The following is a 26,039-nucleotide window of genomic DNA, read 5'->3' on the forward strand; positions in this document are numbered from 1 at the left end:
CTTCCCCCTCACCTATTCAGAGACACACATTCATGCAGGCAAACTGTCCTCTCTCATTTATAAGGTCGTTGCAGCTTCTGCCGCATAGCACTCACTAGCACAGCTTCATAAAAGAGGCCCTAAAAGCCTTGAAGTCAAATATTTCATGTTCCAGAACATTCATGCTGGAATATTGCTCCTGCTCAAAGTTGTGCCAATACCATTCAGAATAAGAACACAATGTTTGAGAAGCTGATTTCCTGTTTGCATTTTTATTGAAAGATTTTGTACCTGTTCCTTTGGTAAAATTAATAAAAACAATTACAGCACACTGCCACAGAAGTAGATAAGCAATCATTGCAAGCACAGTTCAGAGTATTTTTTACAAGATTTTATGAACACTGATCTTTTTGCATATGACACACTAGAAATCATTTTATTTACATCTTTATTACAGGTTTAATTCCAAGAAGTTTCATTCCACTAGCTAACACAGAGCGTACTGTCTTAAATAGTTGAAGTCTTGCCTGCAAAACAAGAAAGAAGCCACATTAAATCTTTGTTATTGTTACACATAGCACAGGCTAAATTCAAATTGGCTATAGATAACTGTCTCACATTTTGTGCTCAATGGCATCAAGAGTACACTAATATTTGATGCACTAGTATATCCCTCAGGGCCAGAGAATTGTAGTTTACTCCTGGATGGAGGGTGGTCATCATGTGCAAATATTCCTACAGTGCCCACAAGGCCTAGGAGCAACTCTTCCAGCTTTCAGTCAGCTGAGGATCTTGACCTATTGACAAGCTCTTCAGATTCAGGGGATCCATGAAAAGAGACAATATTAAATTGTCTAATCATTGAAAGGGCTCAAGCATAGCTGTACAGGAATATCTGCACATGTTGGAAAAGGCCCAGCTCTGCCTGAGCTTGGGACCATGTCTGGAGAACTTCAAGCATGCACATATATGGATGCCCTCCAGACACGGTCTCCAAGCTCAGGCACAACCTGGACCTTTCCTGCCACCTTCAGCCGGTGCCAAACAAGTCTTTTGTGGCTCGCAACAAGAGCTCTTGCCCCTGGACCACTGGTACCCACAGCGGCAACAAGATTGATGCAGCTCCCACCCACAGGTGACCCCTGCTGTCTCTTCATTCCTCTTAGGCCCCTCCAAAGGTAAAAAATAAATTTAGGCTGGACTGAACAAACTGTCAGGTTTTAGAAAACTGGCCAGACATCTGGACAGTCCTCTAAAAAGAGGACAGATTTATGGTAACTTAAACCTAATACTATATTACTATGTCTGTTACTGTACCTGAATAGAACTAGCCTTGAGCTACTAATGAAAAAGGTATGAGTTAAATCCAAAATCCATTCCCTTTAATAAAATGAAAGCTACTATAAAACAGGCAGAAATGGCTGGGTCAGTGAAAATTGGTAATGGTTTTTCAACATTATGTCCGTGTTATGTACCTGCACTCCTTTGGAGGTGTCATGAATAATATTAACATAGGCAACTATAAAACGCTGAATTACTTTGTTTAATATGAAAATCAAAATCAAATTAAAGCTAACTGGGATAGGAACAATAAGATTTTCAGGAAAGACACAATCATACTCTTACAAGCTTAAGGGCACTGCATACCTATTCTCACAGAGGAAAAAGTCATCCGTGGAATGCCTTGGTAAAATGGTAATAATATACCGCTATACCGTGAAGTTCGAAGCGGTTTACAATAAAGATACATTTTGTCAGTACATGGGATATAAGTGGTTTACTATAAAGATGCATTTTGTCAGTGCATGGGGTGCAGGTGGGTTACAATAAAGATGCATTATGTCAGTACATGAGATTCAAGGTGGAAAGTATAAGTTCGTTTTGGACCTTGGATTGGGAGGTGAGATGTGGAAGAGGGTTGTGGTGAGAAAGAGTTGGGTATGGGAATTTAGAATTTGTTAAACAATTGAGTTTGCAGGGATTTTCTAAAGTCTGCGTATGTAGTGGCCTCAAGTATGGGTTTTCCAAGCCATGTGTTCAGCCTAGCTGCCTGGAATGATAACATTCTATCTAGAAACTTTTTGTATTGGTAATTAAATAGGTTTGTTCTGCGAGTGCTCTTGTTGGACTCGTTGGGGGAGAACTGGGAAATTAGGTAAGTAAGTCTTACGATAAGATTTTAATTTTGTTAAAGACGATTCAGATGGAAAGAAGCCACAAAATAAAAGGCTTTCTATTAAGTGGCCTCTTAATCATTTATGGAGTGTAGACAATGGGCTGGGGAGTATGGGATGGTTTAACTTAGCTTGATAATCTGGAAGGATTTATGAGTCAAAGTCAGAATTTTAAATTAATTAATTTATTTCAATTTCTATCCCATTCTCCCAGAAGCTCAGAACGGGTTACAAGTAGACATTCACAATCGTCTGAAAACAGACTAGTCATGACAACAAATAGGTTACAGTAGACAATACCAGAGCTTATTCTAGAGACCAGACTGGTCATAGGGAAGAGTACTAGGAGAAGTATATTGAGGAGGCAGTTTTTTTAATGGCCCGATTGGCGGAAGAGGAAGGTCTTCACTGCTCTGTGGAAGGTCATTTGTGATCTGTGTGGGTAGTCGGTTCCATAGCTGAGGTAGGAAATAGCTGTAGGATCTTTTGTACACCATACTCATTTGGAGGGATCTCTCTGCAGCAAAGCTGAGTCTTTGTTCTGTTTTGGAGTGGAGGGGGCGGTTAGGGGTAGAGAGTTGCGCGGGGACAGAAATCCCACCCGTCCCCACCCGTCCCCGCCAAAGTCCCACCCGTCCCCACCCGTCCCCGTGAGGAATCCCACCCGTCCCCACCCGTCCCCGTGAGGAATCCCTCCGTCCCCACCCGTCCCCGCGAGGAATCCCCTCCGTCCCCACCCGTCCCCGCGAGGAATCCCCTCCGTCCCAGCCCGTCCATATAAACTTCAGAAATAGTTATTTCATTTAATTATGCTACTGAATTAAAGGCTCTGGTAGAAACCATTTACAAATAAGCAAAAAGACTTTATTAATTTGAAAATATTAATTGGGAAGAATACATACTTTGCAAATGGGTTTCTACCAGAGCCTCTAATGTTTATAAATTTTTATCAACACAACTAATATACTACTTTATCCTGAAGCAAAATAAAAAAAAAGAAATATAATTCTTTTCCTACCTTTGTTGCCTGGTTTCTGCTTTCCTCATGTTCTCATTCAATTCCTTCCATCCACTGTCTCTCTTCCTTCTGCATCTTCCATTTGCTCTGTTACTGTGCCTCTCCCTTTCTTCCCCCTTCCAAATTGGTCTGGCACCCATCTTCTTCTCTCCGCTCCCCCCATAGTCTGGCATCTGTCTTCTTCCCTGCCAGCGTCTTCTCCCTACTCTCTCTTCCCCATTTCCTTTCAGCGTCCTTCTCCCCCCATCTTCCCCATGTCCTGTCAGCGTCCTTCTCCCCCCTCTGTCTTCCACATGTGCTTTCAGTGTCCTTCTCCCCCCTCTGCTTCCCCATGTCCTTTCAGCGTCCTTCTCCCTCTCTGTCTTCCCCATGGCCTTTCAGCGTCCTTCTCCCCCCCCCCCCGTCTTCCCCATGTCCTTTCAGCGTCCTTCTCCACCCCTTTGTCTTCCCCATGTGCTTTCAGCATCCTTCTCCCCCCTCTGTCTTCCACAAGTGCTTTCAGAGTCCTTTCCCCGCCGCCCTTCCCATGGCCTTTCAGCGTCCTTCTCCACCCCTTTATCTTCCCCATGTCCTTTCAGCGTCCTTCTCCACCCCTTTGTCTTCCCCATGTGCTTTCAGCATCCTTCTCCCCCCTGTCTTCCACAAGTGCTTTCAGAGTCCTTCCCCCCCCCCCGCCCTTCCCATGGCCTTTCAGCGTCCTTCTCCACCCCTTTGTATCCCCCATGTGCTTTCAGCGTCCTTCTCCCTCCTCTGTCTTCAAGTGCTTTCAGCGTCCTTCTCCCCCCCCTCCTTCTCTACCGCCCCGGGTGCAGCACAGCCGGCCAGGTCCTCTTACTTTTGTGGCACTTCCCCGACCGACTGACAACAGCCCCGGTCCGACAAACCTCCCTGCCCTTAACTGCGAATCTAAATTACCTTATTACAGCTGCTGTAAGAAGATAATTTAGATTCGCGGCTACAGAGCAGGGAGGATTGTCGGACCGGGGCTGTTGTCGGTCGGTCGGGGAAGTGCCACAAAAGGGGACCTGGCCGGCTGTGCTGCAACCGGGGCGGGGTGTGGTGGGGCGGACCGCCCCGTCCCTTGGTAGCCACTCGAACCGCGAGGCTACTCTCCTCCTTACCTGCACTGCCTGCAGCACAGAGCCAAAAGGAAGTCTTCCCGACTCAGTCGCGCGGCTCTTCTCTCTACCTTCTCTGCTTGCAGCACAGAGCCGAACGGAAGTCTTCCCGACATCAGCGCTGACGTAGGAGGGAGGGAGGGCTTTGTTTAAGCCCTCCCTCCCCTCCGACGTCAGCGCTGACGTCGGGAAGACTTCCGTTCGGCTCTGTGCTGCAAGCAGAGAAGGTAGAGAGAAGAGCCGCGCGACTGAGTACATCCAGCCCCGCAGGAACCCCGCGACCCTCGGAGGCGTCCCCACGGGATCCCCGCGACCCTAGGGGGCGTCCCCACGGGATCTCCGCGACCCTAGGGGCGTCCCCACGGGATCCCCGTGACCCAAAGGGGGAACCCGCGGGATGCCCGCGGGTCCCGCGGGATTCCCGTCGTCCCCGTGCAGCTCTCTAGTTAGGGGTGTATAGGCTTAGCTTGGATGCTATGTAAATTGGACTCTATAATGAACAGGAAGCCAATGCAATTTCTGAAGGAGGAGAGTAACATGGGCTTGTCAAGCATAACATCCATGCAGCTGTGTTCTGAAGCGTTTGGAGTCTTTTTAATTCTTGGTTAGGAATACCAGTGTAAATATTAATTGCGAACCAGTAAAAGCATGAAAAGTGGTATGCACTGATTTTAAATCCAGGATGCCACATGCAATTTTCAATTTGCTGAGGGCAAAAACAAACAAACCAGATCTCAATACTGAGAAATTTGTTTTGAAAAGCTTAATTTAGAATCAAGGATAATACCTACATATTAAAATTGGTCCAAGGGCTGAATAGGAGAACAAAACAACATCAGCTCAAGGGATAGAGAGGATACCTGGCCAGTAATGTAGCAGGCTATTGTTTTATGCTGAATGCCAGAGACAAGTACAATGAATAGCACTATATTTTTAATATGAACAGATAACAGTATCAATGGCAGGAAACTCAAATCACCTACCTGTGCTACGTCAATGGTACTGCCCTTCACAGGAAGTGTTTTATGAGCCACACCTGCAAGGTGACTGAAATCGGAAAACACACACACAAAAAAAAAAGAGGATCAGGAAACGATTAATTCAAAACAGGAAGTACTTGTATCAGGAGAGCATTAGAAACCATGCTTGTTTTGGGAGGAAGGGGGTCCCTTTCCAAACAGCACTACTACCTATAGACTTAAGAACATAAGAAGTTGCCTCCACTGGGTCAGACCAGAGGTCCATCGCGCCCAGCGGTCCACTCCCACAGCGGCCCATCAGGTCTGTGACCTGTGAAGTGGTTTCTGACCATTTCTATAACCTACCTCTAGTTCTATCTGTACCCCTCAATCCCCTTATCCTTTAGGAAACTATCCAAACCTTCCTTGAACCCCTGTAATGTGCTCTGGGCTATCACATCCTCTGGAAGTAGCATTTTTTTGCTACTTCAGCTTGTCTGCGGTGTTCTTTGTTCACGTGTTTAAAGACAATAGACTGTTTTCAGTCCAATTCTTTTTTTTTTTTTTCCATTATTTTTTATTTTCAAATCTTACATAAAGTGTACAAAATATTAAAATACAATTGATAAATATATATTATCACTTTTATATCTAATACATTATATATCTAAATTTGATTTTCCCCCTCTCCCTCCCCCCACCCTTTTATTACTTTAATATAATATTTTAAATTTTCAAATTTTACAAAAAGTATGCAACATGTTAGAATACAATTGATGAATATTCAATAACATTTTTATATCTAATACATTATGTTCTAAATAAATTTTATCCCCTCTCCCTCCCCCCACCCTTCTATTACTTTTCATTCATACATTATATATTGTATAATATTTTATAACATATTTAGAAATTATTTTCTTTACCCCCCCTCTATGTGTGTCATAAAAAAAAAAATTCTTGAAATAAAGAAAAGAAGAAAAATCATATTATTTATTCATTACAGTATTTTGTCAATGGCCCCCATATTTTTATGAATTTGATATATGTCCCTCTTTGTATTGCTATTGTTCTTTCCATTTTAAATATGTGACATATTGTATTCCACCAAAATGTATAATTCAGGTTATTATAATTTTTCCAGTTATTGGTTATATGTTGAATAGCAACCCCTGTCATTATTAATAAAAGCTTATTATTTTCTGGTGAAATTTGACTTTTTTTTCCTCATCATCATTCCAAATAATATTGTATCATATGATATTGCAATATGATTTTCCATCAATTTATTAATTTGTGGCCAAATTGAATTCCAAAAAGTTTTAATATAGGGACAATGATATAATAAATGATCTAATGTCCCTGGTTCTAGATTACAGTGCCAGCATTTATTGGACTTAGAACTGTCTAATTTTTGCAAACGTGTAGGGGTCCAAAAAGCTCTATGTAATAAAAAGAACCAAGTATGTCTCATAGATGCTGACACTGTACATCCCATTCTCCAAGACCAAATTAGTGGCCATTGAGATGCATTAATCTGATGTCCAATCTCAATGCTCCAAATATCTCTTAGACCATTTTTTGGTTTTTTATTCAAATATCCAGATATTAATTTATACCACAATGCGGCTTGATGTCCTAGGAAGTCTGTTTGAAAACATAAGAACTTTAAACTATATTGATTATTTAATGTTTTCCATTCAGGGAACCCAACCTGAATGGCCTGCTTCAATTGCAACCATTTAAAACTTTGTGTTTTATTAAGACCAAATTTATGTTGCAATTGTGAAAAATCCAGCAGTTTACCTTCTGAAATAACATCATCTAGAGATCTAATGCCTGCAATAATCCAGTTCTTCCAAAGGATTTGAACTCCGCCAATTTTGATCTTGGAGTTTATCCATATAGATTGATTAGTTGATTTGTTTATTGGGTTAGGTGTTAATTTATCAATAAACCTCAACGTTTTCCAAGTATCCATTAATAATTTATTTTCTCTGTATCTTCTAGGTATGTTGATACTTGGCAAATGAACTAAATTTAGGGGAAACATAAGGCGCCATTCTAAATATAACCAATCTGGTGCGTTATCTATAAGTTCTGGGAGGATCCAATACATACCCTGACGTAGAATATAGGCTTGATGGTACCTATAGAAATTTGGAAAATTTACCCCTCCCTCTTTAATTGATTTTTGCAAAGTTACTAAAGCTATTCTAGGTGTTTTACCAAGCCAAAGAAATTTTGTTAAAATGCTATTAAGTTTTTTATAAAAGGACCCCTGAAAGTAAACAGGTATCATACTCATTTGGTAGCAAACTACAGGTAACATCATCATTTTAATAGTTTGGACTCTTCCCCACCAAGAAATATGTAATGGGTTCCATTGTTCACATAACTCCGTAACTTTTTTAAATATATATTTTTCATTCTCTTTTACTGTATCTTCAATTGTATTTTTAACTTGAATGCCAAGATATTTAAATCCTTCTTCTTTCCATATGAATGGAAAAGTATCAAATAATCCTTTTACACAATGAACATTCAAGGGTATAATTTCAGATTTATTCCAATTAATTTTATAACCTGAAAATTTACCAAACTTATCAATTAGTTCCAATAAAGAAGATAAGGTTGACTCTGGATTTCTCAAATAAAGTAAGATATCGTCAGCATAAGCAGAAATTTTATATTCCATATCTGAATATGGAATACCTTGTATCTCCCTCGTTTGCTGTATTGCTAACAATAAGGGTTCTAATACAACATCAAATAACAAAGGAGATAAAGGACAACCTTGTCTAACTCCCCTCTGCAATTGAAAACCATCAGATATCTTATTATTAATATTTAGTCTTGCAATCGGGAAGCTATACAATGTTTTTACCATTTGTATAAATCCAGAACCTATACCAAACCATTCTAATGCCTGATACATAAAATTCCATTCTACCCTATCAAATGCTTTTTCAGCATCTAATGAAACTGTAAAAGTTGGTTCATCCATTTTTTTTGATAAGTTTAACATGTGAAATAATAGTCTAGTATTATTAGAGGAATGTCTTTTAGCAACGAAACCCATTTGATGCATATCTATAATATGTGGGAGAGCTTTGGCTAATCTCAAAGCCAAAATTTTCGCCAAAAGTTTATTATCAACATTTATCAAAGATATAGGCCTGTAGTTCGAAACCAAAGTAGGATCTTTATTTGGCTTAGGCAAAACAATTATTATTGATTCAGCCATAGTACCTTTAATATTACCTTTTATAAGTTGTGTCTGATATAAATTTAGTAAATATGGGGAAAGGACATTTTGAAATGTTTTGTAAAATTCTACTGTATAGCCATCACCACCTGGAGCGGATCCAACTCTAAGAGATCTCAATGCTGTTTCTAATTCTTTTAATGATATAGGTTCATCTAAACTCCGTTTTATATGATCAGGAACCTTAGGTCCATTAATTAAATCTAAAAAATTTTTCCCATCTTTTTGTCTCTCCAAATAAGGCTCGGAAGAATACAGGTCTTTATAAAATTTTAAAAATTGTTTTAATATTATATTAGTTTGATTTGTTATTATACCATTATCATCTTTAATTCCATTAATATTAGTTCTTCTTTTTTTTGCTTTAAGATAATTTGCCAATAATCTCCCCGCCTTATTAGAATTTCCATAATACACTGTTTGCTTGGAAAACAAATCTCTTCTTATAATTTTTGAAGTTAATTCATTATATTTACCTTTTGCTTTTAAAAGAGCTTGCAAAACTTCATATTCCCATTTACTTATCAATTTAGCTTCTAATATTTTTATTTCTTTTTCTAATTCTAAATATTGTATTTTAATCTGTTTCCTAATAAAAGCTGAATATGATATAATATTACCCCTCATAGTTGCTTTAAATGCATCCCATACATTCTCTATAGATGTATCCTCCACTAAATTTATTTGAAAGAAATCGTTAATTTGTGTTTTAAAATTTTCCAAAAATTTGTCGTCCACAAGCAATGCATTATCAAATCTCCATAGAGGTCTACCATTCTCTATTTGATCTAATTGTAATTCTATCCATACTCCCGCATGATCCGAAATAATAATAGGATCTATGGAAGCTTTAATCACCTGTTGCACTTTATTTGTTGAAACAAAAATATAATCTATTCTTGAAAATGATTTATGAACCTGTGAACAAAATGAAAATTCCTGATCATCAAAATGAAGAATACGCCATATATCTTTCAAATCACATGATTGAACCAAATTATCTAAACCTAAAGATTTTATACTTTTACCTGGTTTTTTATCCAATAATGGATCCATTACAGCATTAAAATCTCCAGCCACCACTAAATTAGAAGCAGCCAGTGGTAACATCATATTCTGTAATTTTTTAAAAAATTCTGATTGATTCAAATTAGGGGCTTATATATTGAACAACGTCAGGGCATCATTTCCCATACTTATATCAATTTGTATCCATCTTCCATGTGGATCTGAATTTTTTACCTTAATATTGGCCATACATTTTTTATTTATAAGAATTGCTACCCCTGCTTTTTTACCCTCTGCTGGAGCAAAAAAACATTCTTTTACCCACCCACCCGATAATTTCTGTGATTCCTTTTTACTAAGATGGGTCTCCTGCAGACAGTAAATATCCGCATTTTGCTTTTTTAAAAATGTTAATACTTTTTTTCTTTTTATTACGTGATTTAGGCCATTGACATTAATAGAATATATCTTAAAAAACATTATACATTTTAATACTTTTCATTATAATCTTTTTCTCCTCTTCTTTCATATTCAGAATCCTAAAAATGTTTTTCACGACACACATTTTTACCCCTAAAGTATCTAATCCCTTGTTTATTATTTCCTTAATCCTTATAGTAAATACTCTCCTTTTCCCTCCCTTTCCCACCCAATACAATGGCTGCTTAAGGATACACATTGGAAATGCAACCCAAACATTCTCCTCCCCTCTAGGCATTCATTATTCAATCAAATTTCCCTTCTATCTATTTATATTAATCTTTAATATTTTTAGTCATATTTTCATAACATTTCATTAATGTATCTTTATCCATTTAACAGTTTTTAATTTATATTTCTTTGGTATTATCATTACATCATAAAATTTAATCTTGAACATATATTTAGTATGTTATTAATGTTTTTCTTATATCTTGTTCTTCTTTCTTATAAATTTTTATTGCCTTTTCTTTATATCATTTTTCTTTCTTCAGATATTTCGATATTTCATATTTTTATAATTATTTCATAAAGTCATCAAAACCATCTTAAAATTTTATATTAAAATATCATAGGTTCTGGTTTAGAAAGAAAAGCTTTTAGTTTTTCTGGATCCTCAAAATACAAGGATTTGTCTCCAGATGATACTCTCATTTTCGCTGGATAATATAGACCATATTTAAAGCCTTTTTCTTTTAGTTGAGGTCTCATGTCCAATAGTCTCTTTCTTTTATTTGCTGTATTTTTGGCAAAGTCCGGTAAGAACCATATTCTAGATCCTTTATAATTTAGGTTTTTGTCTTTCTTTGCCGCATTTAATATTTCTAATGCTTGTTGGTATCTAAGCATTTTGAAAATTATTGGTCTTGGCCTGCCTTTATTTTCTGTATTTTTAACTGGGATCCTATGCGCTCTTTCTATTTCAAGTGGTTGTTTCAAGTCTAGTTGTAATATTTTTGGAATTAAATTTTCTAGAAAAATTATGGGATTTTTTCCTTCTAAATTTTCTTGTATTCCAAAAAGTTTAATGTTTTTCCTTCTTCCTCTATTCTCATAGTCTTCCAGTTGATCTTTTAATTTATTCAATTCCAAATTATCATTTTTGCATCTATTTGTTTCACTTTCCATGACCTCCATTCTAGATTCCAATTCAGTTGTTCTTTTGTTATTACTTTCCATTTGTCTATGAATGTTTAATATTTCTTCCTTCATTTCAGACATATTGGTTACAGTTTCCTTAAGCATTTGTTTGATTTGTCTTAGTTCTTCCATGACTTCTGCTTTACTCAATATGTCAGGTTCTTCTGCTGGAAGTGGGATCTTGCTTGGTGTTATTTGATCCTGTTTTTGTCTTTTTGCTGACATGCCTGTTTCATTTTTGTTTTGTCTGGTAGTTGCCATGTTGTTGTTTCTATCACAATTCTCAGTATTCACTAAGATTTTTGGAATTTTTGAGTCCTTTCCTTCAGGTTATCAGTTTAATTTAGTTGGAGAGAAGTTTCAATTGATAATATTTTCACCAATTTTTCCCTTCACACTATATAATAGGAGAAATCAGCTCCTTACCCTCAGGATTTCTCATCAAAATTTACAGAGAAGGGCTTTTTTTTCAGTTTTTCTATTTTTAGATTAATAGGCACTTTTCTTCTTACCAGAATCAGTTTTTAATTTAAGGAGTTTTATCTTTTCCTTTTTTCTTTGACAGGCAGTAGTCCCTAACGCTCCCCTCTTCCGCCGTAACGTTACCCCCTCTCCACCTTAGAAAACTGATGAAACCCCTCCTTTGCAACAGACCTATCCCTTAGCCCCCCCTTCCCCCATCTAAACCCTCCTCTCCCCTCTCCCCCCCTTACTTTCCCACCCCCCCCTCCAAGTTGGTTGCCCCCCCCCTGTTTCCATCTAATATGCTCTTATCTAATTTCCTCTCTTAAACTCTATTGTATCCTACTGCAGCACTCTGTATGTATCCCGTATTGTATCCTACTGCAGCACACTATATGTATCCCGTATTTAGCCCTTCCCCCTCCTAAATCGTTTATGTAAACGAGTTCGTCCCCACGATTGCCTTGTTATGTTCTTCTTTTTTCGAATCGCACTGTATGTAATTCATCTACCTGTTGTGAACCGCCTTGAACTCCCTGGGTATGGCGGTATACAAAATAAAATATTATTATTATTATTATTATTAAGTAAGAATTTTTTGTTGACTAATATATTTTTAATAAACTGCCTTCATTCTTTTCAGTATCTTCAGGCAATTAGTTGATCTCTCAGGGCTGATTTAATTGTTTGTCTTCACAAAAAGGAATCAGCAAAGGGCAAATTAGTCTCCTCCGTTCTCCACCCTTAGGGCTCCAAATCAGCACCGGCAGGAGAAATCAAACCGTCACTTAAGTCAGTTAATAGCAGTCTCAGAACAAGATCAGCGTTTCTTCTCCTTACTGTTAGTCAACTTTCAACACGAAGGAATTGTTTAGGCACAACAAGCACAATATTAGGCTGGTATCATTCACCCTAAGTTTTTCTCGTCGCTCCAGCAAACCCTCTCTTCAATCTCCTTCTGTTTCAGTGAAAAGTAAAAAGAAATTCTCCGACTCTTTGCCCTCAGGGTTCAGCGTCTGCCTCAAACCGCCACTGCTTTACCCCTCTCTAGCTTCCCTTCTTTTCGGTTTCTTTCAGGCACGGCAGGTCAAATATTCCCTCAGACCCATCTCACCAGCTCTGTCAGTCACTCATTCTCAATATCGCGCCGTTTCAGCGCCAAATAAAAATCGGCAGTCCTTTCTTCTGGCTCTCCTCTCACAAGCCCAATCGCAGCTACGATAGAGGAGAGCAACACTCACTCTAATAATCTTCTTCTACTTCAATAATCTCTTAAGCAAATGACTTTTATCTGTACTTAGCGCCTCACAATTCAATTTGCCGGTATTCCTCTCTCAGCCTTTTCTCTCTCAAGCCCTTCAATTTCGTTAAAGGTTGGCAACATTCAACGGTTTATTTTTTTTTTTTGAATTATGTTAATCCACATCGGGACACAATCCTCCTCTAAAAACTGTCCCACTAGCTCTGCCTTTTATTTACTCACACGTTTCACTATATCAGCGCTGCAGTTCAAGTCTCATAAAACCGTTGAAGAAAAAAAACGGCACTCTGCCTTTTCAGCTCCTATTACCGCAGGCTTCGCTTTAACTTCAGCAAAAGATAATATTTTCATTTATCATATGTTCCGCTTCTTTAGTATTTATTTCTTGATGAAAATTATCTAGAAGGGAATAATTTTTTTTATATTCTGTGCCTAGATGAAGAGGAGCTTTGCGATTACACGTCCATTCGTGTTCGCGTTAAGCCACGCCCCCCAGTCCAATTCTTTATATGTGAGTTTGCAAACCATTGGACCCCTGAGGAAGGCATGTAGGGTCCGGTTGGATTTTTATCACAGTATTTTTTACCACTGTACTTTTTTAATTGAATTTTCATGGTTTTCTATGTCGGTGTTGAATAAATTATCTCCAGAACATCTGTATCCACAGTTTTTGTTTTCATCGGTGGATTGTTTTCACTGTGGATCATTGGGTCTCCCCATTTTTCTTTGTTGTGCAGCATACCAGTCCACAGCAGGAAGATGGTAAGTCATGCATAGATCCTTAAAAGGCAACGGGAATCCTACAGGAGACACAGCTTGAGAGACATAAGAAAAGCCTCTCTGTGCCCACAATGCAAAAGAAGCCTGAAGCATACCAGGGCAAAAGGCACCATTGCCCTCTATAGGCAAACAAGGTGTGGCTTGCAGCGATACATGCAGCAGTTTACATAGCTGTTTCCAAGTCAGCCGCAGAGCTGGCAAAAATATGTCATGTTGTAAGCAAGGCAAATCAGGTAGTTTTTGAACATGTAATAAATAACTAAAATGATAAGGATTATAGACTGCACATTCTACATGAGACATAGAAAAATGTTCTGTACCACAAAACCAATCATTGAGATGCCGAATTTGGCAGGCAAGATTAAACCGCTGTACACTCAGCAAGCCCAAACTCCCCTGACCCCTGGGTAACATCAAAGTAGACAGAAGAATGCGTGCACGTCTACCCCTCCACAAAAAAGCAGATAAGGAAGAATTAAGCTGGGCCGTATGCCTCTGTGTCAACATTAGCGGTAACATTTGGAGTATGTATAGCCACTGAGGCACAACCATCATATTATATAAGGCTATTCGCCCTAACAGAGAGAGTGGATAGTTACACCAGGCTTGCAGTTTACGAACAGTGGACTGAAGCAGAGGGCCAACATTCAATCTGTACAAGTGAGTTAAATCCTGTGGAATTGTTACCCCCAAATATACCAGGCATTGGGTAGCCCACTGTAGTGGAAAAATACCAACCCACCCCCGTTGAACTGATGAAGATGTTGGTAGAGCAAGCGACTTCTGTTTGTTAAAGGTGAGGCCCGAGTAAAGGTGGAATTCATCTAGAATTTCTAAAGCCCTGCTCAAAGAGCGCTGTGGGTTACTTAAAGTAAGAAATAAATCATCTGCAAAACCCAAAATGCGAAGCTGGGAGCCCCCTTACGGAAATCCCTCATCAATGTGCGAATTAAGGGGTACAAATAAAAAACAAACAAAAGTGGTGACATCGGGCAACCCTGCCGAGTACCTTGGCCAATAGGAAAATTACCTGTATGCACCCCATTAATTAAGACCGAAGCCGCAGGTGTGTTATACAGGGCCCTTAAAGAATTCAAATACCACCCAGTGAACCCCATATAAGACAACAATTGGATGAGATAATGCCACTTAACCTTATCAAATGCCTTGGCTGCATCAAGGCCCACCAAGAGGCCCGGTTGCCGCTGCCACTGGGCTTGTGAATATGCCAAGAGCACTCTACGAATATTAAGTACAGAGTGACGGCCTCGCACAAAATCCACTTGCTCAGATGACACTAATGTTGGTAACAAGGGAGCCAATCTATCAGCCAATATACGAGCAAAGATTTTAACATCTACATTTAATAAAGATATTGGCCGATAGGAGTCAGGCTCATTCCATGGCTTGGATGGCTTCAGAATCAGGGTTATCAGGGCCTCATTAGCGTTGCGAGGTAGAACACCCTGCTCCTGAATATGATCATAATATGCCAAAAGAGGTTTACCAACTGAAAAGGACAAGATTTTATAAAACTCAGGAGTATAGCCATCAGGACCTGGGGCAGTGCATGATTTCTGGGTGTTTATAGCCTTCAACACTTCCTTAAGTAATAGAGGGTTAGTTTAGTAAGATGGGCATCCTGCAACTTCGGCATCCTGACCACAGTAAGGGCCAGGCGCTGCATAAAACGCCTCAAAAAACTTATAAAAGCAATCAGCAATAGCAGAGGTGTTAGTTAAGAGCCTGCCTTGCCCATCTTTTTTTTTTTTTTCGATGTTTTTTATTAAGTTTTCAAAAAATAATCACCAAACAGCAACGTAGTGTACAACAATAAGCAGTGAGTACCAAAATTCAGCCCAGTTCCACTCCCGTCCATGTCTTCCGCCCCCAACAACAGAAATCACAAACTGCAATAGAAATATTCCAGTCCAGTGTGTCTCATACCAGTGGAGATCAAACATTGAGTAAATGGCTGCGAGCTCTGGGTGTCAATGTATTCCAGAATGGCTCCCAACGAGTACAATACACTCGCCCCTGCATTGAGTCTAATGAGGAATGATACAAACATTCCATGGAGGCTTGTTGTAACATCAACGTACGCCAATGTGCAAGCGTAGGACAGTCCGAAGAGATCCAACAGTGAAGTATCACTTTCTTTCCCAACAGTATCGCACGATCCAGAAAACTCCGAAATCCCTTCAGGGAGGATCTAGGAAGAGACTCCAAAGTAAACAACATAACCGGGCAAAATGTATATTGATAATGCCACATTGACATTATATGATGATGTATATGTTGCCAAAACATCTGCACCTTCACACAGGACCAAAACTGGTGGCCAAGAGTAGCAGGAGAATATTGACTTTTAAGGCATCGGTCTGAAGCGCACATTTTCGCCCGATACATATAAGAGGGAGATCGGTAAAGTTGTAACAAAAATTTATACTTCATTTCAATCAATGTCACTTGAGGCATCAAGCGAGCCGCTCTATGAAGCCCTCATTTAATTATAAGGGCAGAAACCTCGCAGGGCAAATCCATGGACCTTTTGGTGGCATAAGAGTCATAAGAAAGTTCACCCAGACACTCCTGAAGATGACGCAGAGTTCGATACCTGTGCAGACAAACTGAAGGCTTCAGAAATTAACTCCATGCGTCTATACGCGAGACAGTCCTGCGGGAGAGAGCGGACATAAGAAGATAGCTGAAAGTAAGAGTACCAATGTTGAGTAGTCCAACCATGGTCCCTTTGAAGTTCTCCCAAGGATCTCAAAGTTCCATTAGAATGGACCAATTGAAAGATGTAACAATTAGAGGCTTGAGACCATATGGAGGATTCTGGCGACAGTCCGGGGAGGAAGTCTCCACTTCCCAGCAATGGCAAGTATGGTGTTATGTGGTAAGAAATATGAAGATGCTGACAAATAATCCGCCATAATCGTTTCAAAGGTAGTAAGAAAAGGTCCCGTGCTGATGATGTCTTTGGAGGCAAGTGTTTAGCATGGAGTAAGTAACTGAAGTGGTAAGGATCCTTGCCCATCTTTTAAAGTCGCTACGTAGTGTGTTCCCTGTCAGTTTTTGGTAATAGTAGCCAAGAGTTTGCCAGCTTTATTACCGTGTTAGTAGTAATGAACTTGTGGTAAATCATTGATGTTTTAGCTCACTCATGTATTAGTGTGTTAAGTGCTGCTTGTGCCGCTAAGTAATCCTCACGATGCTGGGTGGTAGGTTGAATCAAAAGTGTACCCTTAAGACGAGCACAGTGAGCTTCCAACTGCAATATATCCTGCGCTATACGCTTCTTACAGGTGGACATGTATGAGATAATGTCACTCCGGAGGACGGCCTTCACCGCCTCCCAAAATAGGACTGGACTTTCTAAGTGTGGAGAATTAAAGTGAAGATATTCATCCCATTTAGTCTGTAAATAAGCAGTAAATTGTTTATCCCCATGCAGATACGCCAGGAACCGCCACCCAGGCCCAATTGGCCACCCATAGAGACATCTAACCAAATTAAATTATGGTCAGATACCTCCAAGGGACCAATTCAAGCCTTCTCTACTTGTGTAAATAAAGATTCAGAAGGCAAAAGGTAGTCAATGTGTGAAAAGGTATGATGCACTCTAGATTGATGGGTATAATCATGATTGGTTGGATGTAAGAGACACCATGGGTCCACTAACCCCAAGGATCGGCAAAGGTAAGAATACCCTTAGTACTCCTTCCCAATATTCCTACATGAGAGTGTGATCTATCTATTGTTGGGTCCAGAACTTGATTAAAATCCCCAGCCACTATCAATGGTAATGCAGGCTCGTTAATGCAAATGTTCACCAAGTTTTGAAAGTAAGAGTGAGAATACGCATTGGGACCATAAATTATAAGCAAGCGAAAGGTGGTACCCCACACTGTAATGTGAGACTGTAAATACCTACCCTGGGGATCACGCTTTTTAACTTGAACCTCACAAGGTAAACCCCTATGAATCAGCAAAGCCACGCCAGCCTTCTTACCAGGGGAAGAAGCGTAATATAAGTCCCTCACCCAACTCCGCCTGTTTCTCATGCTCAGTATCAGTAAGGTGTGTTTCCTGGAGGCAGGCAATTTCCACCTTATGATGCTTCAACTGAGTGAGAATTTTTGTTCTCTTAATCGGGGACGTTATGCCTGACACATTCCAGGAAATGATTCTCAATGGGCGATCATGCAAGGCTTATCAGGGGACATACCATAAGCCAATAAATGCAAGCAAAATCTCCCAGGCGCCCAGCCTCACCCAGAAGATACAGTGGTAAAAACTCTAGAGAAGAAAACAGTACCCCAAACACAGTACAGATAATAATTTGCATCCCATATAAAAAGCAACCCCCACTTTCCCACAGAAACCTCAACATATCCTCCCCATAGAGGATACCAATGGAGGTACGAACTGACGCCAGATTAACAGGGCACCCCCCTCCATGAACAGGCCAGTAGTACCGTGATACCCCCCCTAGCAATTCAAACAACAGAGAGCTAATACTACAAGTAAGGATCTTCAAAATGTTATTAAGAAGTGGCTCCACTAGAAGTAGAAGCTCCCAGAGTAGCGATAAAGTCACCTGCAGCCTCCGGGGTGGCAAAGGATTGCCGCACGCTAATATGATGGATCTTCAAAAGCGCTGGATAAACAAAATGAAAACGCTGCTTAAGGCCCACCAATTTTGTACACAGTGGATAATAAAGCTTCCAACGTTCTGTCAACACTGCAGAGTAGTCTTGACTAATGTGTATAGGCGCTCCATCGTACTTCAACTCATCCTTCTTCAATCGGTATTGATGAAGTAGTGCCACCGTGTGCCTATAGTTAAGCAATTTCACTATCACATCCGGGGGTGCATATCTCAGCCATGTGGAGGCCCAATACGATGTGCACGTTCCAAATGCACTGGGCCAAGTATGGACGGGAGAGGAAGTCCATCTGCCAACCAGGATTCTAAAAGTTCCAACAAGCGCCGCTCGATAGTCTCCGGCAGACCTAAGAAATGTAGGTTTGAGCAACGGGACCTATTTTCTAGGTCTTCCAATTTCGTCGATGGTGCCTGGACTAGGTCTTGTAGAGCCATCAGGTCTGCAGCATATGTGGTCGCAGTGTCCTCAATCGCCGATACCTGTTGCTCTAATTTGGTTGTTCTCGGTCACCGCCTCTGACAAAATATGTTCTAGGCGAGTAATCTGGGCAGATATTTGCCCAAGTTGAGGCTCAAGTACCTGGGCAAAGGCCGCTTTTAAGTCATTCAGCGCTGCCTCAGTGAATTGGGACACCGCTGCTGATGGTGCCTCCGCCATTTTGGTTTCGGCAGGCCATGGACGGTTTCGATCTTTTTTGGCTGATTTAGCTGACATGGAAGCCTGAGACCAAGAAACAAATCTGTCCATACAATCCAAAGGCAAACTCAAACCAAAAAACTTGAAAAAGGGGGGGTTTAATGTAGTGCAAGTTCGTCCAGCATGGAGAGGAAGCCCCAGAGCTAGCAAGAAACCATCCTCACCAGCCCATTGTGTCACGTGACCTTGTTTCTTTCTTTTTTAATATTGTGCAAATGGTTGATGTAGCTTTGTTATACCATCTTGCAATGTTGGCCACTCGCATACCTTGTTCATGTTTCTGGATGATTTCTTTCTTAACTTCCACTGTAATCATCTCCTTCTTATTGCCTTCCTTTTCATGCTGCTTCTTCTTAGGGAAAACCCAAAAAACTCTTTGGAGTGACGATGTTCCCAAATGGACTTTTTTTGTCGAAACGCAGACCGTGTTGGGTCCTGTATCCCTAGCGGACTAGGTCTTTTAAGGCTCTTATGTGGATGATTTACTTTTATGTGGATGGAATTATTTTATGTGGATGATTTTAGTGTACCTTTGGAACTTTGATACTTTCAAATAAAGTCCATTTGGGAACATCGTCACTCCACAGAGTTTTTTTGGTTTTCTCTGGATTTTCTTCTTTGTGGATATTTTGGGGTCAATTCCTTTTGTTTTTTGCTTCTTCTTAGGGGCCATTCTCACAGCTTGCACTTCTAAGATGGGCACACAGTTTAAGAGATGTGCACTCAGGAAGCACTGGTGAGAAGGAGGAGAAAAAGATGGAGGAATCGCTCACTCAGGATGCACTGATGAGCTGGGCACAGGCTAGCAACACAAGCTGCTTGGTTTGGTTGTTTGTTTGTTTTTTAAATCTGTTGGCTAACAGCACAAGCTGATTTAATTTTTGTGCTGCTGCTTAACAGCACATGATGGTTTTTTTTTTTTTGCAGGCTACCACAAGATGATTTTATTGTGTGCTGCTGACTTAATAATATTAATTTATTTTTATATACCGCCTAACCAGAAGTTCATAGCGGTTTACACAATAGGTACTCAGCATACAATATAATAATATCATCATACATAATAAAATTCTAAGTAACTAATACAAGCATTAAAACTAATGAATTTAAAAAAAAAACCCCAACACAATATAAACTAAAATAAGTATAGATAAAAAGATTAAAAGTACATTATAACTACATGATAATATGAAAATCAGTTATGTATGTTATATTGTTTAAATAAGTGGGCTTTTAAGATCTTTTCGAAACGGATAGTAAGTAAGAAATGGAGAAACGAGAAGATTCAAACATGAATTCATTAATCTTGCTTGGCATGCTAAGGTCCTATCCCAAAATTTTTTGTAACGACATACATTTGCTGAAGGAAAATAAAACCAACCAGATCTACGAATATTTTTCTTAGAAATAAAAAAAACTAAAATGAGAAACAAGGTAAGCCAAATAAAACTTTAAAACAAATGCATCCAAATTTAAATAACACTCTAACCTCAAACAGTAGCCAATGAAGCTTTTGATATGATCGTGTTTTTTCAGATTAAAAATCAAACGAATAGCTGTATTTTGTATGATTTTTAGTAGGTTAGTAGTTATTTTATACAATCCCAGATAAATAACATTACAATAATCCAATATTGAAAGGACTGAAGATTGAACCAGGATTTTAAATGATATAAAATCAAAATATTTCCTAATAGTACGCAGTTTCCAGAGGACAATAAAATATCTCTTAACCAGAGAATTTGTATGGGCCTTAAAAGATAAGGACCGATCTAAAATAACCCCTAAAATGTTCAGCGTAGGAGATATCGAATTAGATTGACCATTTAAAAGTAAAGTTGTTTCAGTAATTTTTTCATTAGGACTAGCTAGAAAGAATTTTGATTTGCTCGGATTTAATTTCAATCTAAATTTAGATGTCCAAATTTCCACTGTGTATGAATAAAAGCTATATAATTTAACACTTCTGAAGTGAGTTCAGTTAAAGGGATGAGTATTGAAATGTCATCTGCATAAACATAAAATTTTACCTGTAAACTATGTAATAAATAACATAAAGGGTGTTAAGTAAACATTAAATAAAGTTAGAGAAAGTGGTGAACCCTGAGGGAATCTACTTTCATTTACCCATCTGGTAGAGTATTGACCAGTACTGACTGCCTGGTAAGACCTATTTTTCAAAAACCCTTGAAACCAATTCCATACCCTACCTGAAATTCCGATGGAATCCAAGCATGCTAGTAATATATCATGGTCGACTAAGTCAAAAGCACTACTCAAATCCAGTTGTAGAATAATTGCACTTGAACCTGATTTGAATAGGCTATGGTTATGATCTACTATTGAAGCTATAACCTGAGCGGAAGCCAGATTGAAAATTGTGTAAAATTTCAAATTTATCTAAATAATTCACTAATTGAACATTTACTAAACCTTCAATCACTTTTGTAAATAAGGGAATAGAAGCAACTGGTGTGAAATTGGATGTATTAGTTATAGTTTCTTTCGTATCCTTTATAATAGGGGTAATTAAAATCTGACCAATCTCGCTTGGAAACGACCCAGCCATTAATAATGATACAATCCAATCAAAAAGTTTTGATTTTAAAGTGAGTGGAGCATTTCTCATTACAATTGGAGGACAATCATCAAATTGGCAATTCTTTTTTGCATACTTAGAAAATAAGTTACAAAACATTGCTCAAATAGGAAAGTTGAACTGGGACCAGGACATATCTGCCTTGATTCCCTCATTTGACTGGGATGAAAATAATTCAAAATTTGCATACAAAGTTGAATCTACGCGAGTTCTTAAGTTATGGATCTTAGCTTCAAAGTATTGAGCTAAAGTTTCCGGCTGATGGTGGACTTTCTAGCCTTGATCTTGTTTTAGATTCTGTATTAAAGATATTAACTAATTTAAATAGCTCTTTACTATTTATATTTGATTTTCCTACTTTCTGAGCATAATATTTAGTTCATTTCTCACTAATCAAGGTTTTATAATTCCTTATCTCTAATCTCCATATTGATTTATCTTCCACCTTGCCTGATCTTCTCCAAATTTTTTCCTTCTTTCTCACTAATCTTTTTAACTCTAATAAATCATTGTCATACCATTTATTTGATGTTCTTGTTCTTTTTAAATACGTTTTGAGTGGTGCTATTTGATCTAATATTGATAATCGAGAATCATTCCAATCCTCTTGACCTGAGGTTGATAATAAATCATAATGAGCCCAAAATTCAACCTGATTAATTTGACCTCTACTAGAAATTTACATGGGTTTCTTAAAACTTTTTTGATTTATCACTCCTAATGTATTTTCTTGCCAATTAATTTTAAAAGTACACATATAATGATCAGACCAAATAGATTCTGTCCAAATAGGGTGATGGAAACCTATCTTAGGTTCAATTAATTAATTTGGTGAAAAGGTCACCAAATCTAATTGGTGGCCTTTTATATGAGTTTTTCCTAAACCAGGTAAAGAAAATCCTAAGGAAGAAAGAAATTGAAAGAGGTACTTCACCTCTGAATTCTCCTTCTGATCTAAATGTAAGTTTAAATCGCCAAGTATTAAATTATATGGACCAGCAATTGAATGAGATAAAACAAATTCATAAAAATCATCTTTTACATATGCCATTCTTCGGAGGGATATAAAATAAAGTTACCATTAAATCAATCACCAAATCTGAACGAGACAAACGACAAGTTAATAATTCCCAATCATTAGAAGAAAATGAATCAAAGGAACCTTTCAGAATAATAGCTAAACCTCCACCTCTCTTTCCATCTCTGGAGAGAGGTAAGATTTAATAATTATATGGAATAGAAACATAGAATATGACGGCAGAAAAGGGCCACCGGCCCAACAAGTCTGCCCACTCTAATGACCCTCCCCCCTAAGTTCTTCCTTGAAGTGATCCCACATGCTTATCTCATTTTTTTCTTAAAATCTAGCACGTTGCTGGCCTCAATTACCTGCAGTGGAAGATCATTCCAACGATCAACCACCCTTTCGGTGAAGAAATACTTCCTAGTGTCGCTATGAAATCTCCCACCCCTGATTTTCAACGGATGCCCTCTTGTTGCCGTAGGTCCTTTAAGGAAAAAGATATCTTCTTCTACCTCAATATGGCCCGTGACATATTTGAACGTCTCAATCATGTCACCCCTCTCTCTTCGTTCCTCGAGTGAGTATAGCTGCAACTTATCCAAACGTTCCTCATATGGGAGATCCTTGAGTCCTGAGACCATCCTGGTGGCCATTCGCTGAACCGACTCAACTCTCAGCACATCCTTTTGAAAATGTGGCCTCCAGAATTGTACACAATATTCTAGATGAAGTCTCACCATGGACCTGTACAACGGCATTATGACCTCGGGCTTATGGCTGACAAAACTTCTTCAGATATAACCCAGCATTTGTCTAGCCTTGGATGAAGCTTTCTCCACTTGATTGGCAGTCTTCATATCTTCACTAATGATCACTCCTAAGTCCCGTTCTGCTGCAGGTCTTGCTAAGGTCTCACCATTTAGGGTGTAAGTTCATTTATGATTGGATCATCATTAGATATTAGCCATGTTTCTATTAGAAAAAGAAAATCTAATTTTGAATCTTTTAACCAATCTTTTATTAACGAGGTTTTATTTCTAAGTGATCTAATGTTCAAATATGATCCTTTCAAGGTAATAAAGCTAATATTTATAATAGGTCTTGTCAACTAATATGAATCAGATTCCTATGTCTTCTTGAATGGGGTTTAGGAAGACTCTGGTTAGAAGTAAGTACTGATATTTGAAAGGCCCATCTTCAGAACAATTATGTAAAAATCGAATTGCATCTGTCGGATATATTCCCTGACTATAAGATATAAACCCAGTATAATGTACTGGAATGGGATTAGAAAATTCAGTTGTGATAGCTCAGCTTTTATAACAAATTAGGTATAAAATACCCACTAAAATCACAGGATTATTCATAGCAGTTATTATAGTACAACCAAATCAATTACTACATAAATCATCAATCAATAAGTAAAATATAAGAGTAAATATCTAAAACCAGTAATAAAATTAAATCTAAGACAACTTAAGGTTATACTCATCAGCAGAGCCGATGATTAAAAAGCTGAGTAGCAGCAAACAATACTAGATAACATCCAAGTCCCGATGGTAAAGTGCAGAAAAACAGGTTTCTGATGGTAAAGTGCAGCACAGCAGCAATTTTTTTAGGTCTTTTGAATAAACCAGCAGTCAGGTGGTAAAAGGAGGCAGAGCTAAGCACAAACACTGATGCAGGAGAAATTCAGCTGTGGGCTCTGAAAAGAGCCGATGATAAAACGTTGAATAGCTGGCTACCACAAGATGATTTTATTGTGTGCTGCTGGCTTAACAGCACACGATGGGTTTTTTGTTTTTGGCTGGTTACCACAAGATGATTTTATTGTGTGCTGCTGGCTTAACAGCACACGATGGGTTTTTGTTTTTGGCTGGTTACCACAAGATGATTTTATTGTGTGTGCTGGCTTAACAACACATAATGGGTTTTTATTTTTGGCTGGCTACCACAAGATGATTTTATTGTGTGCTGGCTTAACAGCACACGATGGGTTTTTGTTTTTAGCTGGTTACTACAAGATGATTTTATTGTGTGTTGCTGGCTTAACAGAACACTATGGGGCTCATAATCGAAAGAGAAAAACGTCCAAAAACTGGCCTAAATCGGCACCTGGACTAAATCGTGTACCTGGACTTTAGCAAAGCATTCGATAGCGTACCACACCGCAGGTTACTGAGCAAGATGAGTTCTATAGGATTAGGTAACACATTGACGAAATGGGTTGGGAGCTGGCTTGGAGGTAGGCTCCAAAGGGTGGTGGTGAATGGCACCCCCTCCGAAATGACGGAGGTGATTAGTGGAGTACCACAGGGCTCAGTCTTGGGCCCAATCCTATTCAACATCTTTATAAGAGACTTGGCAGAAGGGCTTTGAGGTAAAATAACATTATTCGCCGATGACGCCAAACTGAGTAATGTAGTGGGCAAATGCACAACAGACGAAGATTCAGTGCCCGACAACATGATGCACGACCTACTCCTACTGGAGCGATGGTCTAGGACATGGCAACTCAACTTCAATGCCAAAAAATGCAAAGTTATGCACCTGGGCAGCCAGAATCCATGCAAGTCTTATACCCTTAATGGCGAGATCCTAGCAAAAACGGTAGCAGAACAAGACTTGGGGGTAATCGTCAGTGAGGACATGAAGTCTGCCAATTAAGTGGAGCAGGCTTCGTCCAAGGCAAGACAAATCATGGGCTGCATACGAAGGGGTTTCGTCAGTCGTAAGGCGGAAGTCATTATGCCATTGTATAGATCCATGGTGAGGCCCCACCTGGAATACTGTGTGCAATTCTGGAGGCCGCATTATCGCAAGGATGTGCTGAGACTGGAGTCGGTGCAAAGAATGGCCACCCGGATGGTCTCGGGACTCAAGGATCTACCATATGAAAAACGGCTTGACAAATTACAGCTATACTCGCTCGAGGAGCGCAGAGAGAGGGGAGACATGATCGAGACGTTCAAGTATCTTACGGGCCGCATCGAGGCGGAGGAAGATATCTTCTTTTTCAAGGGTCCCACGACAACAAGAGGGCATCCGTTGAAAATCAGGGGCGGGAAACTACGAGGTGACACCAGGAAATTCTTTTTCACTGAAAGAGTGGTTGATCGCTGGAATAGTCTTCCACTACAGGTGATTGAGGCCAGCAGCGTGCCTGATTTTAAGGCCAAATGGGATCGGCACATGGGATCTATTCACAGGGCAAAGGTAGGGGAGGGACATTAAGGTGGGCAGACTAGATGGGCCGTGGGCCCTTATCTGCCGTCTATTTCTATGTTTCTATGTTTCTATGGCACTTGGATGAACATTTCTCAAAAACGTCCAAGCACCAATAATAAATCCGGGTTTTGGATGTGTTTAAAAATGACCTAGGCCTTCATAGTGCTGC

General features: G+C 39.3%; 1 protein-coding gene across 4 annotated transcripts in view; it reads right to left on the bottom strand.

The window, feature by feature from the left end:
* Window positions 1-241: 241 nt before the first annotated feature.
* The window catches only part of RARS2 (arginyl-tRNA synthetase 2, mitochondrial), a 175,346-nt gene continuing 149,548 nt past the window's right edge, over window positions 242-26,039 (bottom strand). For all 4 annotated transcript variants that reach the window (XM_033939892.1, XM_033939889.1, XM_033939890.1 and 1 more), the window contains 2 exons: window positions 5,273-5,336; window positions 242-506 (listed from right to left, as the gene is read on the bottom strand). In XM_033939892.1, the coding sequence (XP_033795783.1) occupies window positions 420-506; window positions 5,273-5,336 (151 nt within the window). In that variant the 3' untranslated portion in view covers window positions 242-419. The remainder of the gene's footprint in view (window positions 507-5,272; window positions 5,337-26,039) is intronic.

Source organism: Geotrypetes seraphini, chromosome 3, assembly GCF_902459505.1.
Source record: "Geotrypetes seraphini chromosome 3, aGeoSer1.1, whole genome shotgun sequence".
Lineage (NCBI taxonomy): Eukaryota > Metazoa > Chordata > Amphibia > Gymnophiona > Dermophiidae > Geotrypetes > Geotrypetes seraphini.